The 19,126-nt window shown below is 36.3% G+C and overlaps 2 protein-coding genes across 2 annotated transcripts; both read right to left on the bottom strand.

The window, feature by feature from the left end:
• Positions 1–397: 397 nt before the first annotated feature.
• LOC135690027 (NPC intracellular cholesterol transporter 1) lies at positions 398–17,560 on the bottom strand. Its single transcript, XM_089116289.1, has 16 exons — positions 17,323–17,560; positions 14,274–15,584; positions 12,946–13,208; positions 10,475–10,874; positions 9,272–9,454; positions 8,497–8,611; positions 8,054–8,181; positions 7,205–7,363; positions 6,880–7,086; positions 6,303–6,376; positions 5,378–5,689; positions 4,959–5,023; positions 4,687–4,813; positions 3,158–3,231; positions 2,139–2,485; positions 398–1,233 (listed from the first exon to the last, which is right to left on the bottom strand). Exons 1-16 carry the CDS (start codon positions 17,380–17,382, stop codon positions 1,063–1,065), a joined length of 3,996 nt encoding a protein of 1,331 aa, XP_088972415.1. The 5' UTR covers positions 17,383–17,560; the 3' UTR covers positions 398–1,062.
• On the bottom strand, positions 3,238–4,289 carry LOC148960181 (uncharacterized; the record flags this gene model as incomplete). Its single annotated transcript, XM_089108573.1, has 1 exon — positions 3,238–4,289. A coding segment is annotated over one exon (708 nt), but the record flags the coding sequence as incomplete, so codon positions are not given.
• Positions 17,561–19,126: the final 1,566 nt, after the last annotated feature.

Below are 19,126 nucleotides of genomic sequence, written 5' to 3'. Positions count from 1 at the left end.
TCAGAATCTTACGTTATATTTGACTGGAAAGATTGCCATCTATTGTGATTTGCCTTGCCAACACCATGTTTTCCGGACTAATCTCCACCGAGACAAACAATTGTTTCACAGTCTAACATCTGTGCTTCAGTTTTCTAGACAAAAAATCTGCTACCAAAGTTTCTTAAATTTTCATAATAACAGATTCTATTGTATTCCAGGGGCATGATAGCCGCAAAAAACATGCGAGACTGATAGAATTTGTTTATGCTCAGAGAAAAAAACAAGGGAGAGTTTGAAATTTCATAGCTCGTGGAAACTCAACACTACCTTTCAGTCAATAGGTCCAACAGTTTTCAAGGCCAAACTAAAACTAACAAAGTATTGACGAGAACGAGAAACGATAAACAAGAACAAATCAGAAACACGACTTTATTCTGATACAATAACATCGATTTATCGCTGAAGAAGAATTCGTACACATCTTAAAATTAATTAAAATAAAGGAAATAGATGAGTTAAGCCAAAGGTGTGACTTAAGATTAATCTAGAAAATTGTTAAAAATCACTAAAATAAAAAGAGATGGATGGGGAAAAAGAACGACAAAAGAAAACAGAACAGTTGCGAACAGAAAACCCTTGCAACCAGATCGCAAGTAAACTTTTGGGAACAGGGGATAATGGGTGATAAAACTACAAGCCGAGCGTTACATTGGAATACTTACAGGTTGGGTTTTTTAAAAGGCAAAGAAACAGTTTTAAATCATAATGCGAGATGCTGGTGTTAACTCTACCTTCAAACGAAATTAGCAATTGTTTGAGTTAATAAACAACATTTGACGATCCTTTCGAATGTTATTTACAGTTTAGAACTGGACAACCTCGGCTGATGAATACTGATATACCACAGATGACGATTACAGCATGGATCCTGATTATGAAATCAGTTTAATTTTAAATTCATAAAGACAAACACACAAACATCAAGTAAACATTTAATCAACCCTGATTTTTAACATTCTGGTACTGTATCTGTATCAAAACATTTCAGAGAATATAAAATCTATTTTTAATGTCATTTGATCATGTATAATTTTCCATGAGTCGTCGTTTTTCTTCAGCGCGCTCATCCAGGGTAGCAAGAGGTGTTCCCCGCGAAGATGGTCCAACGTAGCTCAAAAGCACGGGTAGAAATATCAGTCCATGTAAGGCTCCAATTATGACAATACCTAGGTACATTCTGAAGTAGAATATCTATGGAAAAATACAATATTATTTCACATAATATCATGTCATATCATGGAGCTAAGCAACAGGTCAAGGGAATGCTTTAATATCAGTCCATGTAAGGCTCCAATTATCACAATACCTAGGTACATTCTGAAGTCTAATATCTACGGAAAAATACAATATTATTTCACATAATATCATGTCATATCATGGACCTAAGCAACAGGTAAAGGGAACGCTTCAAATTGAAATGGGGGGGGGGGGGGGGTTGAAGGAGGGTTCAATAAAAAGCGTACATTAATATCAGAGACAGATTTGAGTTCCTAGGTGCCAAGTACTCGCTCAATCTTCCAGAATAAATTGATAAACAGTTATTTTCTAAAACTTTCCACACTGTAGAACTTTGCATACTGTCTCTTCAAAATTTTAAAATAAACAGCCGATTATACTTCTTTTAAGGTTGTTTTGAAATGCTGCTGCCATGTCATTGCACGCAGAAAGTATGTCAGACAGAGAAAAACACCACATTTTGATTGCCTGCCTGATTAACATCAAACTTCATCGTAACATTAGAGGCAGAAAAAGGGGAAGGACGAGAAAGGTTTTATCCTGTGTCGGAGAGTTGAAAGAAAGCTACGGGGGTCCTATTTAAAAAGTTTGTTTGTACAAGAAGAAATCTAAAACTTTGCTTCAATGAGTGGGTATTCTCCCACTCCATGACACCCCTGCTCCCACCCCAAACCTATGAAACCCCCTGCCCCACCCCATGACACCTCTCCCTTATGCATCAATATCAGTCCTGCAGTTTAGTAGATACACGTTTCTAAACAGGCCTAGCTTTAACCCTGAACTGAGCCAGGTTGTTCCCAGTTTTGTGGACCAGACTGACAGACAGTTTTAATCAAACAACTTTAAAGAACAGTACATACCTCAAACAGCTGCGATTTAGCAAATGCAAGCACAATGATGCCGACGAATTTCGTGAAGGTAATACCACTGAGAACAGAGCTGCCCATGCGAGCAAGCGAGTCTTGTGCTCTGTCGATTCTGCTATGCAGCGGGCTGACGCTGAACGCCCTAGCGATATGTGCGCAAAACTCCACTGATATTCCTATGGCCATGATGAGGTTGACGAGGGACACAGCATTGAGGGAAATCCCCCAGATGCTCATCAAACCAAGCAAGTTGACAACAATCATCGCGACCACTACCGTCATGATCACAGCAATACCCAAATTGAATCCAAGCAAAATAAAGGTAACAACGAAAATTGCACCTGAAAAAGAAGAACATGGATTATTCAATGGCATACGAGGGTTATATTTGCCAAAAAGCAAGTGGTATTCAGTTACGCTGGCATGTAAGAAAAGTTCAGTTAACAGTTGTAATACATTTAGTACGAAAAAGGGTAACCAAACAAGAATCATTTCTCTACAGAACAAACAAAAATGCAGTTAATATAGACTCAATGCATGATAAATGCCTTTACATGATCAACGGGAAAACACAAGGTTTAACGATGGAGATAGGAAGTTATGGTTTGTTTGATCTCAAATAGATACATGAAAATGTAGATTTCTGCTTTTCAGTCTTAAGTAACGAGACTGTTTAGATGACTCGGTCATGATGTGACATAAAAGGAGCCATATCTAGAAAATCTTTAGAAATTTATAGTACAGTACAGTTTCAATAAGTACAGCGTTTGGGTTGGGTGGCGCAAGGTGAATATTTAATAGCACTGTAAAATCAGTACATATGGCAACAACAGCAATAATAAGAAAGCAAACTGCAACAGATAAAATATTGCATCCAGGCAACGAGGATGAACAACTGCCATACGTACTCACTCTTCGTACATAAAAACGACACAGCCCTTGTCTATTAAAAGCTCTTTCAATAGGCTCTAGGCTTATGAACTAGAATGGTTTGAAAGAGGATAAAAACTTACTTGCACAGATGGATAAATCAACCCAAGTGTCATGAACGATCGTTAAGTACTGTTCATAGAAGACGTAGAAGATACTGCAAAAAGGGCATTAGTCATTGCATTTTCAGCAAACTGGTAATCAATGTGAAATATGGACAATAATTACTAGAAACTCAATATTAAAAATTCTTTACTTCCCATCATATTTTTAGCAAGCAAGATCTCAATTGTGTAGGTTATTAGTCAAGGATGGACTCCAATACCAAACTGATGAGCGATATGCTTGCAATCCAAAGAAAGACTACAATATCAACGGTAAAATGCTATAACTTCAGTTAAGCCCAGCTCAGATGTTCAGAGGGTTGTAAAGAACGACGCTCATCAATTACTAATTCAGAGGAGAATGCTCTCACTCTCAGAAGTATGGTCATCAGCATATTCGGCGTCACTGCATCTCTCTTCCCTTACCTTCTCTTCCTTTCTCCTCTCTCCTTTCCCTTTCTTTCCCTTCTTTCTTTCTTTCTTTCTTTCTTTCTTTCTTTCTTTCTTTCTTTCTTTCTTTTTTCTTTCTTTCTTTCTTTCTTTCTTTCTTTCTTTCTTTCTTTCTTTCTTTCTCTCTCTTTCTTTCTTTCTTTCTTTCTTTCTTTCTCTCTTTCTTTCTTTCTTTCTCTCTTTCTTTCTTTCTTTCTTTCTTTCTTTCTTTCTTTCTTTCTCTCTTTCTTTCTTTCTTTCTTTCTTTCTTTCTTTCTTTCTTTCTTTCTTTCTTTCTTTCTTTCTTTCTTTCTTTCTTTCTTTCTTTCTTTCTTTCTTTCTTTCTTTCTCTCTCTCTTTCTTTCTTTCTTTCTTTCTCTCTCTCTTTCTTTCTCTCTCTCTTTCTTTCTTTCTTTCTTTCTTTCTTTCTTTCTTTCTTTCTTTCTTTCTTTCTTTCTTTCTTACTCTTCTCTTCTCTTCTCTTCTCTTCTCTTCTCTTCTCTTCTCTTCTCTTCTCTTCTCTTCTCTTCTTTTCTCTTCTCTTCTCTTCTCTTCTCTTCTCTTCTTTTCTCTTCACTTCTCTTCTCTTCCCTTCCTCTTCCCTTCCTCTTCTCTTCTTCTCCTCTTCCGCTTCTCTTCCTTTCTCTTCTCTTCTCTTCTTCTCTCCTCGTCTCTTCTTTTCTCATTTTACCTTCTCTTACCTCCTTTTCACTCGTATGGTAAAAAGTGTCATCTACTTGCTCTCATATTATGCTTGATTTTCATCATGTTATTGAGTGAGTGATATGATTCTAAACACTACCGGCCGATTTTCATTTTCACAAGCCACAAGAATAACATATTTCCTTATCTAATTCGTTGGATTTTTTTAAAAACCCACACTTTTCCCAAGGGGAGAGGGGGAAGGCTGAATTTGCACTTAAAAACTGACGTTAGTGTTCGTTAACAGTAGCTTGCCTAAAGAAAGGTTCCTCTAGAAACAACGGTTTAGTAAAGCCAGAAAAAGTTCGACAATCTACAACTTATTTCCTTAGAAAAGTTAAAGTTAATGTATACGGGAATCCATAGAAAACACATACCTGTAGGGGAACACTTCGTGATTCAGCACTTTCGACATATTGGCTGATAAAGATCGGGCATATTTCAAGGCATTTGTGTAGTCTTGCGAAGTTTTTAATATTGTGTGGTAGGACATGAAATACGAAGCTAAAAAAAATACGAGCACACAATTATAGAAAACAAGTAACAATTTTTTAGGAAAAGAGATTCAAAGCACAGTCGGCTCAAAAATCAAGTTACTTCTAATTATCATTGGAAAAAAGCTTAACAAAATCTTGAAAAATAGTCTTACCATTGACAATGTCACTGCTCGTGTTTGGGTTGAGTTTCACTGCACTGCCGTAAGAAGCATGACCCCTGGAGCAGAAAAATTTAGAGTAAAAACATGTAGTATAGAGAAATGTATGAAAAAGTGTGTCAACCAAGTTTTGTTAACCTTACAAGACTGCCTTCCTTACTTGAAAAGTAATGAAAGACAAGAAGAATCGATCATCGAAGGGTATGAACATTTAACCTAAAAGACTGGAACTACCTCTCTATTATTTACAAGAACTTGCAAGTTTGATGTGAATTTTCGTTAAGAGTTCACAATAAACCAGAGACTAAAATTGTGAATTTATCTCCCACTGTATTTGTATTGCTGAAAAGTGTAGGGATTTTTGCCACCACTGGCACTATAGACAACAAATTGATTGATAGCAACAAGATTACCCTTTAGGGCACACAGCATTTGGATTGTCCTTAAGGAACGATCCGAGGTACTTCCTGAAATCGTCCTCTGTTGGCCTCAAACCCGCATCTTTGATGTCTCTGCAAGGCGAGCAATGCCAGCTTGCGTTGTTCATTGTCGAGCTACAGAACACAAATCTGCCAGGGAAAATCCGTTTTTCCACAGTGCTATTTCCAACCGTAACATTCTTGGAGATGTAATCTAGCTTACGGCAACATGGGGTATCACCACTTGGATCGGACCAAGCAATGTAATCGTCAACCCACGAAGAGGCAGTCAGGGCAATTTTGGAACTAAAACAGAGAGGAAATGTGAGGAAAAACAAAAAGTGAGGGTAGAGAATCAGATGACACGAAGATGAAGAATCCCATGGCAATACGTGAGAAATGGGGAAAATATGAATAGAGTTATGTAATTAAAGTATTCTAAAAAAAGAAGGAATACTGGAATTAACGGAAGCATAGCAAAAAACGGCAATAAATGAACTATTTTATGTGTTGATAATTCGCCCAAGATTACAGGCAACCTCAGAGCTACTATATAAAAACAATTTATTTCAGTGTACTTATATGCAGTGTATTTCAAATCAAAGTATGTGCGGGGATAGCGATACTGTGTGGCGGTGAGAACAATGATGTAGCAATGATGGTTGCGATTGGTGATAATGACAACGATTGCCATTATTGTTCTAGTTAGCAATACTTGTTTTGAAACTGATACGATATCTGGATATTAGTTCGATGAATGAACTATTCAACGAACAGGGGATTCTAGCATTCAAGAAAAAAGCAAGGACAGGATCATATACAAATAAAAAATATACATATATAGTAATTCACAAACTGCCGGTTCAATGGAGACTGGAGAGTGAGCAACGTCTCTTATATAAAAATCTTGAAAACGTACTAGTCTTTGATCTCAGATGACAGGAAGACTTGCGAAACCAGCGAGTCAACTTTACAACCAGCAATGCCACAAAGCTGCAAAGAAAACGACTTTTAGAATGCCATCTACAATAAATGAATCCTTTAGAGAGAGGCTAAGGCCCCTACACTGAACATCATTTAAATTGTTTATTTGTTTTCTACAAAGACAGGGATAAAGAACACTTTTTGGATCACGAATTAGTTGCATTTTTATCTTGATGATGGCGTTTGCCAAGGAATAAATGGGTATTGAAAGAAGGTGGGTGAAAAAGTGAGGGCAAAAGCAGGTCTTGGCAAAAGAGGATTAGGGAATGGATTTTTTGAAGGAAAAAGGGTAAATATCTCACAAGGTAAAATAGAAAGTATTACCAAAGAAGTATTACAAGGAAGTATAACCGAAGAGATGTCTGTAATAAAGCACACTAAAGGAATGTTTTCATTAGAGACAAAAATACCACCATTTTTATTAGCACAGAAAAGGCCTTGATGATAGGCAAACATCAGGCAAATTTAGAAATTCAAGTTAATATTATGAAATAAGGAGTTTTTGATCTTACCTCGTTTATATTTTTGGGATCCTCATATTTGTAGCCTTCTTTGACAACGAAGTAAACAGGCGGTCCTACATGAAGGTACTTATTCATGTCACTAAACCAATCCAAAAGGAAGGAATCTTTGGGCAAAGCTAGCTTCTGATCAAGGCCAATATCGATGTAGGGGATGAGACAAATGCTGGAGGTTAGCAAGGCACCGAACACAAGCATCTGCAAAGAAAGAACAAAGTGAAAAATTATGCACGAACAGCAAAACAAAGACGAACTAAGAGCAAATTATCAATTAAGATCCGGAAATGATATAATCCCTGGAAATATTTTTACATACCACAATAACTCGAACTTTTTTCATCATCAGAAATGGTGCATAGAACTTCTTGAAGAGGTAATACAAACAGCCCTCGTTTTCATTGCCAGAACAACCAGTGTTTTCTTTCGTTGCCATCTTTGATACTTTTAGACAGCAAGCAAATTCCAGCCTATCATTCTGCAATAAAGAGAGAGTTACTCTTTAAACTAAAGAATGCAATCACAGAAAATGTCCACTCAATACCGGATAAGGAAGTAAGAAAAGTCAATCATTGAGTGCAACACTACATGGATATTTTAGCAATAAAGAGAATTATCAGTAAAAAATTCAATTGTGATTTGGAATATTTTGGGAAAGAGGGGATGAATTATGGAAAAAATTAAATGAATAACCGCTTTGTTGCAATCTTGAATGTGAATTGCCAATGAATTGCGATCTGTAGCACGATCTATTTCTATATGAGGTCTTAGAGGCCCAATGTCTCTGTTAAACGTTAAACGTGAAATGTTAAACCTACCTTTGTTAAAAATGGACTGGCTTAGTTTTTGTGGAAAGGTAACACCAAATATTTTCCAGGAAAGTGTCCGCTCTATTCCATAATGTATGGATTATGAAATTCAGGATTTAGTTCAATTCAATTTGAAGATATGTTTTCGCTAGAATATCTCAAACAAGCTGTGGTGGAGGCTTAAGATAAAATTGCTTTTCAACGCCATTGATCACACAGTTTCACACTAGATTTAAGAATAATCTGATATACTGTTTTGCATATCAACCCATTTGGCGTCAGTATTAACATATGAACTGGAATGGACAAAAGATGCGCAGATGTACTTAATGTTTTCAGCTATGAAAAATGAAACTTACTTTATGACGTTTAGCATCCAACGCTAACAAAGCTACGAAAGCAGTAATCTGCAGCAGAAAGTCGAAAAAGACTGCTAATGCGGCATACTGCGAGAAAACACGCACAGCAGGCATTGTTGACATGGCACCTACAAACAAAAGCAAGCAATCAAGATTGGAAAAAAGTGGCATTGAAAATGGAAGAACCGTATGAAACATTACAGAAAACAAATATAAGCTACAAATATTCTGATTTTTGTTATGGCAAAGTCAAATTTCTGTTAGACAGGTTTGTAATGAAGTATTTTTCAGTTTGTTATTAGATTGGTGTTGCGAAAGACACGTTCTTCATAGGTTAAAGCTAAAACATTAGCTTAAGAACATTAAATCTACGTTTGTATGAAGCACAACATACAAGAAACGAAAGCAATTCACGCTCGCAATAAAAAACATGACAGCCTTACCTAAACCAAAAGCCACAGATTCGGACAATGATGAAAGAAGCATGCTTGGAGCGACCTGGCCCAGAACCCTTCCTACTTGGTGCGCTATAGGTTCACCCGGGAGTGGAACATCTCGCTGAAAAATTAAATCATAAAATCAAATACATCAACAAACAAACAAACGAAATAATGATTTGAAAGAGGTTGTCAAAGAGACGCAATAAAGATTTGATGAAATCACTTATTTCTGAGGTATATTTTTAAAATACAAGACTGGATTACAGCTGATCTAGATGCATTCACATCCCCTAAAGTAATACTGCTGTCATAGTAAATCTAACCAGCCATCAAAGGACAATCCATTTGAGTTTCATTCACAAGCAGATTCTTCTCACAATCACAACTTTGCAAACGAAATTCAAGAAAGCTAGCGATCATGTCTCGAATATTCATATCAAAAGGTCCTTGTAGGCGCGTTTTGCAAAAAAAATTACAGTGCCTATTTTTCAATGTTGATGTTATATCTTCGATGTTCCTTCATATTCTCCTCCCATGCCTTGCAGACACAAAAACATTTGAAAATTAAATCAAAATGCTCCACAAAAATAAATTTTGATTCAATAATGTGATTAAATAAGGTGATTCAAATAGTTTCAATTGCGATTTTTCAGACAGATTCACTCCATGACAACAAAGTACCTTTAAATCTACTGACACAGTGAGAAAGTAACACAAGTAACAGAAGAGACATATATAGATGATGTCACATGAAAATCAATTTAAAAATGCTGCTTACTTGGAAGGTCTGCACAAGAATGAAAATATTGTCAACACCAACAGCGAGCACCAAGAATGGCACAACCTCAATGATGATAAGTGTTGCTGGTACTCCGGCATAGGAGAAGGTACCCAGCGAGCTTGCAACTGAGCACAGGACAATCATTACACCACCGAGGCCAACTATCAACTTTGAATCAACCTGCATCAAGTGAAAATTCAGCAATAAGCATAAATATACATAATTATACCCCTTCTCTCGGTAAAGTTCTCAATTTTGCATCAAGTTTAAAATAAGCCACCTAAGGTTAAATTGCTGCTGGAAGCTGTTGTAGAGGAGCACTGATAGAGTGAGCTGGTTTCAGTGTTCTCACTTTGCTTCATGTAAATTTCCTTAAAGTCGCACGAAAATTTCCTCAGTTTTCGGAAAAATTCCTTAGATTTATGAAAACCTGTTTTTGTTTAAAAGATATGGTCAAAACAACTTTGGCATATAAAAAAATTTCACATCGAGTCATTTGTCTACATGAAATCGGAAAACTTCGGACCAAAATTCGTTTGTAACTTTATTTGTCCAAAATCTAAGTTTCTTTGTCCGAAAGTTTTGTCTAAACGTTTTTTGTCCGAAATTATCGAAAATGCCTTTAAAGACCCACTCGATGAAACATATTTTCTATCGCCTTACTTTTAATTCAATGTTGCGTTTGGTTGGAAATGTATAATTTTCCTTTACCATAGAAGAGCAAAAATTTCTCAAAATTTTGAAAATTCCTTGAAATTTCCTTATAACTGAAATTCCTTAAAAAGTTAAAAAATTCCTTAGTTTAAAGGAATTTCTACACTGAGCCGACTGGTTTATACAGTGGTGGAGAGCAAAGAGGTCCCTGGCGCCAGTAAGGAACTTGTAGTGGTTGGAGCCACACAACTAAGTAAGCAAAAAGGATTTTCATGCACTCACTAGATTTTCATGCACTCACTATTTTCAAGATTCTAGAATACTGATTGCAAAACAATGAAGTGCAAATTAAAATTTCGCTTTGATGCTCAGCACAATACTTTGCTGGAGAGCTGTTATCAATGTTATATTAATTAATTGTCTTCCAAACAACTTCACAAGGTTTTGTCCCACCAACACTTACAAGATCTACTAATATATGGCAAGTAAAGACAGTATATATTTAAAGAAGTCTAAAATACAGATCATAATAATAAAACCACTCACCAACAGTCTGCTCATGCTATTCCATTGACCAAGAGCAATTGAAATGTACAGAAACATGAGTAAATAGCTGACCAGGATGGTCAGAATATCTGACTCACTCTCTCTATTAAGCTCATCTTGAATTGACCTCTCTGATGAAAATGACACGTTGAAATATTTTGGTCCATTCTTCTTGTAGTCTTTCATGAATTCAATGAATGATTTCTCCCAGGCTTCTGCCTTTTTGTTCTTAGTTTCCTCATCGTAGTTATTCACAATAAAAGTAAGAATGATTGAATTTGCAGATCGGTAAATATCTCCCTCAAAGCCTCCAAGTCCAACATTTGGATCTACAGGGCCTCCAAATTCACCCATGCATGGCATAAACAAAAAGTTTCCATCATTCAAGCTGGTAGGTGACCTAGATTTGATCAAAATGTCCTGCATTAATCGAAGTATCATGTAATCTGTTCATGATATTATTTATCAAACATATCTTTGTATTTGAATCATGATTCATACCCCTTCAGGTAGCCATAATCAATAGAAAAATCTCTGGTCTGCGAGCCCTAACTTTTTGTTTCATTTAATGATGTCACGTGATCAAAATGAGTGCACAGCTTTCGCGCGGTAGAGTTCAAATTTCTAATTTGCGCGTCGTTTTAACATAATATTTTCAACTTATCATCAAGTTAGCAAGTATGCTATATTATTAACATCCCTGGAGCTAATTGTACGTTTCATGAATGTGGAGTGATAAGTAGAGAAGTTTTTTCGAAAGCAATATTTACAGTTCCAAACCGGGCAGAAATTTTATTCGAATCGGCGAAAGAATTCCTTGGATGTGTTTTCAAAGTGTTTATCTGCGAAAGACAATTTGTCTTTGCTTGAGTAAAGACTTTCTCAATTTCATTATTAGCTGTTATCAAACCTCCTCTACTCTTGGTTTTATCAGTCTTTGGGACACAGGCCTTTCTCCAGCAACCCAATTAAAGTCTGGTAAATGTCATTTGGGCTGTTTCTTGCTTTTTCAAAAACTTGTTCAATCTAGCCAGATAAGTATTGTAGGCAATCGAAATTTTTATCGCACATGGGCAATGGCCTTTCTAGCACCACTGGTTGTGCTCTCCTGAAGAAGCTGAAAATTTTGTATCCGAAATTTTTAAACAAAAAGAAGTTAATAGAGCTGGCTGCAAAACTTGGTTTAAGAACATTTGCAAACTGCACAACCATACTGAAAAAAAAAACAGAAAAAACTGCTCACCATCGCTACTGTCCGATAAGACTGCATAGCATTCCATTTATTCGTTTTTAAAAGAGTCCATTAAAATGAAATTCATTATGAAAAATCGCTTCAGGTAGGGCTTCTGGATAGCCATAGCCTGTGCGCAGACCCAATATTAGCAGCTATTATGTTGGAAATAAGTTTGTGAAGATTTTACAAATCTCATGATATCTGACATATTCAATAGGCGGATAGAGCAGCTGCTCTGGCAACAGCGATGTCGTGTTCCTTCTTTGTTTGTCGTTTTTGGCCACTTTTCTTGTAGTAGTGCTTTTTGCAAATTGCATAACTGAGTTCAACAGGAAAAATCTCATTGTTAAACAGTTCCTCTAGCTTTTCTTCAACAAAAGATATAAAATCTAAGCTAGTCGCTGTGCACACTGTCAGCTGACGTTGTAAATGCCTATTGTGTGTCAAAAGCTGGGGCACTAGACTAGAGCCTGTTGTGGCTCTAAAAGCAGTAGATTTATCAGTTGGAATTACTTCATTATATACTTAATTTTGTTACTTCTGTATTGTTTTTGTTCTGATTTTCTTCAAATTTGCCATTTCTTCCTGTTAAGTATACAATCAAAATCTTAGTAGCTTCTAAATCTAAAACACTCAAGTAGGATAAATTGCCTTGACAGCTTTTTTTGAGTTTTTCATGTTTCCTTCAGCCAATAAGTTTACGATGTATCGTCTTTAAAAAGCTTTCTTCAATTGTACAAATACAAAATATTTTACTTTTGATATTTAAGTACAATGTGATTAACATGCGTTTGAGTTGAAGGTTCGTCTGCACACTAAAAAAAGCAGCATCAACTATATCATAATTTGTTTGTACACTCATTTTGATCACGTGACCTACAAATAGACTGGCTTCAAGTTGGCGCGAAACAAAAGGATAAGACAAAGGACCTCCAGACCAGTGTTTTTCTATTGACTATGAGGTAGCTTAATGCTAAAAATTCAATTACTCCTTAATGATTTGAAATATGAACATAAAGTTGTTAGGTGACCAATTTTTGCACAGCAACATGTTTTGCCCCAATCAGTCAGAGTAGGACTTGCAATCAATGATTGTGAATGTGCCATACAAGGTGAACTTGCATGTCACTATTAATTTTGGATAATTTGGGCCGGCAGGGGCACAACAGGGTGTAGATGCTACAGTAGAGGGCTAGTTGTCTTTGCAAAATCGAAACAAAATGGAAATGTTACTTACGCTGTGCATTTCATAAAGTGATCATGCCAGTCAGAGGCATTATTTCCAATACCAGCACTGCAAGGGTCCTTTGTGTCAGCCATGCATTCATCAATCTTTGTATGATTATTCTGCCAATATTGTGTTATACTCATGATAGTGCATTCATTATTATCTGGTGACAGTGGCTTATAGCAAATGTCTTTCAATCCAACTGTGACATTTTTGCCATTTTCTTCATAGCTTCCTTTGATATTTGAAATTGCAATTTGTAGATCTAAAACCTGAGGATGTAGATTTTCAATTAATCCACGATACACATTTACATAACAGTTTAAAATAAAATAAACATTTTAAAATTCAAATGCTTTTAGCCTAGAGTTGACTGCCAGATACTTCTAACTGCAAGATCTCTGTTAAATGCGAGTCCCTCAATATTGCAAACAAAACAGACGCACAACTGTATTTGAAAACAAGATGGAAATGATTTATTCTACCTCATACCAATTAAAAAGTCAAAATCTGTTGAAAGAACATAATTTTTTGCATTATACTGTCTCAGACCAATTATTTTAACCACTGAGGAAAAATTGCAAATTTAAATAAGGAATTTTAAAAAATATAGTTTATCATATGCTTTTAAATGACCCATTGTTAAATGACCTTGTGGGAGAGGGTTGAAATTACAACATGCAAACTACAATATAAAAAATAGACCAGGTGTCCTGCAAATTTTAATACCCTATGTTCAAAATATATGCTTCCATAAAAATTTTATGTGTTAACTTTGTATATAAAATCTTAACACAAATTTTTTTTTCTTCTCTGATACTTTTTCTCAGAACTTACAGCTGATCTAAATTTCTTAGACATTCAGAAAAATCTGATCTAATCTTTACTTTTTGGATCTTACTATTTCAACCCTAAAATTGTTGCATTTGGGTCTTTCATTTTAAAGAAAAGGTCTTCCAAAAACGAACCATTTCTTGCATTAAAGCACTTTATATGATTATAGGGTTTAAACCTCATTGTTCTTCCAAATATTTTGTCAAATCGGTGTGATATTGTGTAATAATGCACCATCAAATATCCTTAACTTTTTGCTTGCAATGTAGTTCACATACAAACAAGGAATGTGTTAGAGTCTCAGGAAAAACCAAAGAGAAAAGTTTTCATTTTGTCATTGTCTGCTAACTGATGTGAAACTAAGGTAATAGAAAGAGAAGCTGCAACTCCTAGCTGGCAGAAACAGATGGGGAACTTGATTGTAAAGGGGCTCTGAAACTCTGAAATTCTAAAGAGATTCAACAGAGAAAAACAAAAACATTAATGTGACAACTAGTGGTTACCTTGTGCAGCATGTCTTTATGAATGATCCCATTGAATTCAATAATTTCTCCTCTTGGGTACAAAGAGTAATTCTCTTTTCGTGGTTCAGCTGTTATGATAACCTGCTCAGTTCTGTAAAATGGCCCAAAATGTTTGTCAAAATATGCCCTTTCTTCTCTAGCAGTACTTTCTGTTGCAGACCATAAATTAACTGGGTCAGTTATCACCTTGAAAAACAACAACCCGAATGATAGTGCAACCACAACCAAAAATGAAGCTATAATAACTGTCCAAGGATGGAAGCCACACCATGTGCCCCAGGCCTGAAAAGACTTTCTCAGATATCCATCTAAGGCAGCACCACATCTAACAGACAAACTCCTCTTTGCATTGCCCCCATATTGTGCTTCTGATTTGCGAGCAAGATCATCAGAAGTGCCTTCAATACTTCCATAACCATTCAATGAAACAACTGTTCTTTCACATCTTCCTTTACAGAAGATTGAAGCCAAAATAAAAACCAGGGCAAACAGAATATAAATTATACATACAATGAAGATATGCAATGGGATATGGATGATTTCTTTTTCATGTTTTGCTGGTGGTATATCTGGCGGTGATGGACAAGATTCTGTACAGTCTTGACAACTACAGGAGCTGTCATTTCTGCCAGTAGATTTATCAAAGAATGTCTCATTACAGCCAAGCATTCTTTTGTTGTTTGGGATAACATCACCTGGTTTGGGGTTCACTGGCTCGTGCATTATGTATGAAGTAATCTGGAATGGGGCATAAGGGGGGCTACCAATAAATGCAAGCCATTTTTGAGGTGTACATTTGTCAGCACTTGTTCCACACATATAATCAAGAACCTTGCCATTGCTTCCTGGGTAATTGACATGTCTGCATGAATTGAAGAGCCCTTCAGCGAAATTTCTTGTCAGATAGTAATCAGCTTGTAAAGAAACCCCTAAGCCATAATCATACACTGTTGTGAACAATGCTTGGTTTGGGCTGCATGTAAACTCACACCATAAATCAATAAAGTTCCGTAAGCAACTTGGACATCTTGTGAGCAAACTTCTTGCTGCCTGAAGCTGTGAGGACAATGTGCGAAGCTGTTTAACATCACAACAAGCAGTACTAAACTCTGTTGAAGAATTCTTGTGTACTAGGTTTGGGCAAGTATCCTTTAACAACTTAATAGTCTCTGCATCTGTTGATGATTTAGCAGGACCATTATAGACACAGTTCTTTGGTGGGTCATAGTTTCCACATTGACTATACATTGAGCAGTGTCCAGCTAAGTGCTTTGTATTTTGTGACATAACCTAAAACATGAAAACTAACATTTACCAACTTTATAACTTTAGTGGTCAGGGACATGGGGTATACACATGAACAGACGTTTTTTGTTGGGGTAAAGCTTGTTGTCAAGTGGGCATTATCATGACTAATAGTTTTAATAATTCTAACATAACTGCTAGGGAATATAAGATAAATTACTGGGCTAAATATGATTCATCAAATGTGGTGTATCAGCTAGAGTGCAATGTCTGTGGTGTGCAGTATGCTGGTAGCACTTCTAGCACTAACACATCCTTTAGATCAAGGTTTAATAACTATAAGGCATGTTATCAAAACTTTACTCAAGAAGCCTCATTACCTCAAGGAGAATTCTCACACACTTTACAGAAGAAGGCAACCAAGGATTGTTTTGGCATAGGAGGGAAAGCATATTTGATATAGATTAACTGAGAAGAGTAAGATGCAGGAAAGCCTCTAAAGCTTGATTGTTTTTTCTACTATGCATGTTACTTTATTTCATTTCATGTCAATATTGATCCCTTATAGTTATTAATTTCTTTCGTTAATATTCGTCGGTTTGGCATATCTATTTTCTTTGCTCTACAGGTGTTATGGACTACAGGAATTTGAGAATTTCACTGCTGCTTAATCTTATTGACCCTCTGGTAGAGTTATACCTTTAACAATACTTATTGTGATGGGCAATTTCCCTTAACCACTCTTTTGTATTGATTGGTTTAGGAGGCAGAAAACAAAGTGCCCTTGTATTGAATTAAAAATCTGAAAGAATTGCCAGTTAATTGTATATATATGTTAATATTTTCATTGTCATTGTATTTCTTTACATTGCAACTCCTTTACAGAGCCAGAAAACTTTCCTCTAGAAATTGTGTTCTTCTACATTTGTATTTTATTTGGTATTTATTCCTACCAAGATCACAATTTTTAGTACACAAAGAAGCAGTGCTTCAAGAATCTCCAGCCATGTGATTGCAGAGAGGGGACCCTTCTTTCCCCAAGTGAAAGTTTTGCCATTTTAAGGACCCCAACCGAAGACCCTTGGATAATAAATTATGCTTACTTAATAAGTGGTGATTACTCAATTTCTTCCCGCAAAATTTTGATAACATTTGGGAGTGTAACATTTTGATAATTCTGTAGTTGCTGCTGCCTACAAAGCAGTCACCTCTTCTGGCGCTGTTTTCACGGCCTACAAAGACGCTCCGAATAAAGTTGGCAGCGCATGCACATGGTTCTAACCTGTTAGTGTATCTAATTATCCAATAATATAGTGTTTCAAAGACAAAGTTGTTTAGTGGTAGGAGTGTCATAAACTGTCATAAATTTAGTTATCTTTTGCGTTATGTTATGCCTAAGCATGCGCTGCCAACAGCCAAGACAATCACGGGGTTTGTCACTAGCCTAAGAGCCGATTCTGCCTAGTTCAGGCAATTTTGCTACAAACAAGCAAACAAATTGTGTGATTATTGCAATGCTACATAACTGAGAGATCGTAAACAATATTTATAGCTGTAAAATTTTACAAGTGATTTTTCTGTACAAAATATTACGACGGGCATTGAATCGCTAATGACTTTGCCTTGCAGCGCTGTTTCTCGGCACGTAAAATGGAAATCGTAAAATTCAAGGTTAAAATATATTTAAAAGCAAACAAATGCTGTAATGAAAGCATTCTATGCCTGAAAATATAGAAAAGAATATGCCAACTACACAATAGAAAATTAAGTTAAATACACTTACCAAGCTTGCAAACAAGGCAGTAAAGCAAACAATCCCTACAATTCTGTTGAAGACAGCCATTATTTATTTGACGGAAAACGAAGCAAATCACATAGATTAGAAATAATTAATCGACTAGTCCAGTTAGCAATTTCTCTGAGAGAACCGAGGATTCTCCCCGTAAAACACGACTTTCTCAGTTAAATTTTGTTTTGAAAGGAAAGGCCAACCCTTCCTTTATTTCGACATAAGAAAGTGTGGTTCAGAAAAGCCAGACCATCGTTCGAGGCAAAGGTGTAATTTGATTGGGTTAAGTTTTAGCACACTCAAATGTGATTGGTAGAAGGCTATTCTGGAGAGAGCTTGATTGGTCAGCAGTGTTCGATTGACTCTAGACGACCCCAGTGGTATATTGTTTATCACATGATCGTCGAACTGATGTTGTTTGGTGTGAAATGACATGCGCCTTTCGTGCCATATCACGCCACTGAAAATGGAAATGCTCTGCAATGTACTTTGAACCTCTTTACAGCTGGCGACATGTTTTGTCCCCCCAAAATAACCATGAATACACTCGCTGAATGTCAAGTTTTTTGTCAACACTCGAGCCATGTTTCTTGTTCATCTGTTTCTATTCAATAAATAGGCTATCAGAAAAATATGCCGATAAAAAAGGTCTATCTTGTATTAACTTTCACCCATACACTAAGCTAATGTAAAGTTTGTGTTAAAATGCTTCTTGCAAAAGAAATGTCTGTCCAGTAGTTACATTGCTCACTGGAATGCCATGGAGAAATCTCTACTTTTAGTTCTAGCGTCCTTGAGAAAATTTAAGAGAAAATAATTTGGGACTGCACCACAAATGAGCCGGAACCATTCCCCCACTCTTTGTTCGCTTCAACACTTAGATTTGAGTTTTTTCAAAAAATTTGCCCAAAGTACCAAAATCTACAGGTAAAACAGAGTTAGAAAAATTTTGTGCAAACGTGCTTGGGTGGAGGAGCCGTTAGGGATAACAAGGACAATTTTTTTTCTTTTGCCCACCTTCCAAGTTTAGAATCGGTGGCGCGGTAAGTAGGAAATAACGAATTCAAGAAAATTGAACCTGTTTATTATAATCAATTAGCCTGTGTTCCAAACCCATAAATCTAAAGAATACCCCACCCAGGGACCAGACCTACGCTAAGTGCTCCCTTTAAAAAAATTCGGTCCCCCTAGTTCTCCATAACCAATAAGACCTCTCTACTCTTGACATTCCGAATATCCAAGAAACCTCGAATAATTTTGAAAATCTTTTATCCAAAGAGAATCTTTAAATTATTCTCATTCTTTTTGTTTCCAGAAAGATGAGACTTTCCATAATAAACATGTTGGTACAGGGCTTTTTATTTTTCGGAACAATTTTTCCATTCGTGTTTCAGTTGATCAAATACAAACCTCCATTTGTAAAACGTATATGAATCGAACCGTTCATCTCGTTAGCTGGGTATCTAGACGAATATCAGCTGCAGTTATTCGGCAGTATTGAGAAAATAAATATGTTTTCTTGCTTGGTTGTATGTAATGTAAGGGCGTGATATCGGGCAAGGTCTTCCTTTACGTGGTGACGAAAGCATTTGGAATTCGAACTGTCGATGAGCATTGAACCGAGGAGCCTACGTCAATGATAATCTACACAAAAATGTTTCGTCCATAAAACCGCGGAAATTCCACGTATTACATCATACAAGCTTAATATTATAGAATCAAGAGATGAACTTATTAACCCCCCCCCCCTAGACTCACCCTTAGCCGGTTTCAAGTTTTTGTACAGTTGACCCCTAAA

The sequence above is a fragment of the Rhopilema esculentum genome, chromosome 5 (genome assembly GCF_057945365.1).
Source record: "Rhopilema esculentum isolate cy_ngs chromosome 5, ASM5794536v1, whole genome shotgun sequence".
Lineage (NCBI taxonomy): Eukaryota > Metazoa > Cnidaria > Scyphozoa > Rhizostomeae > Rhizostomatidae > Rhopilema > Rhopilema esculentum.
Note: the sequence above shows the minus strand (reverse complement) of the source record. Positions and strands in the feature narration are given on the sequence as shown.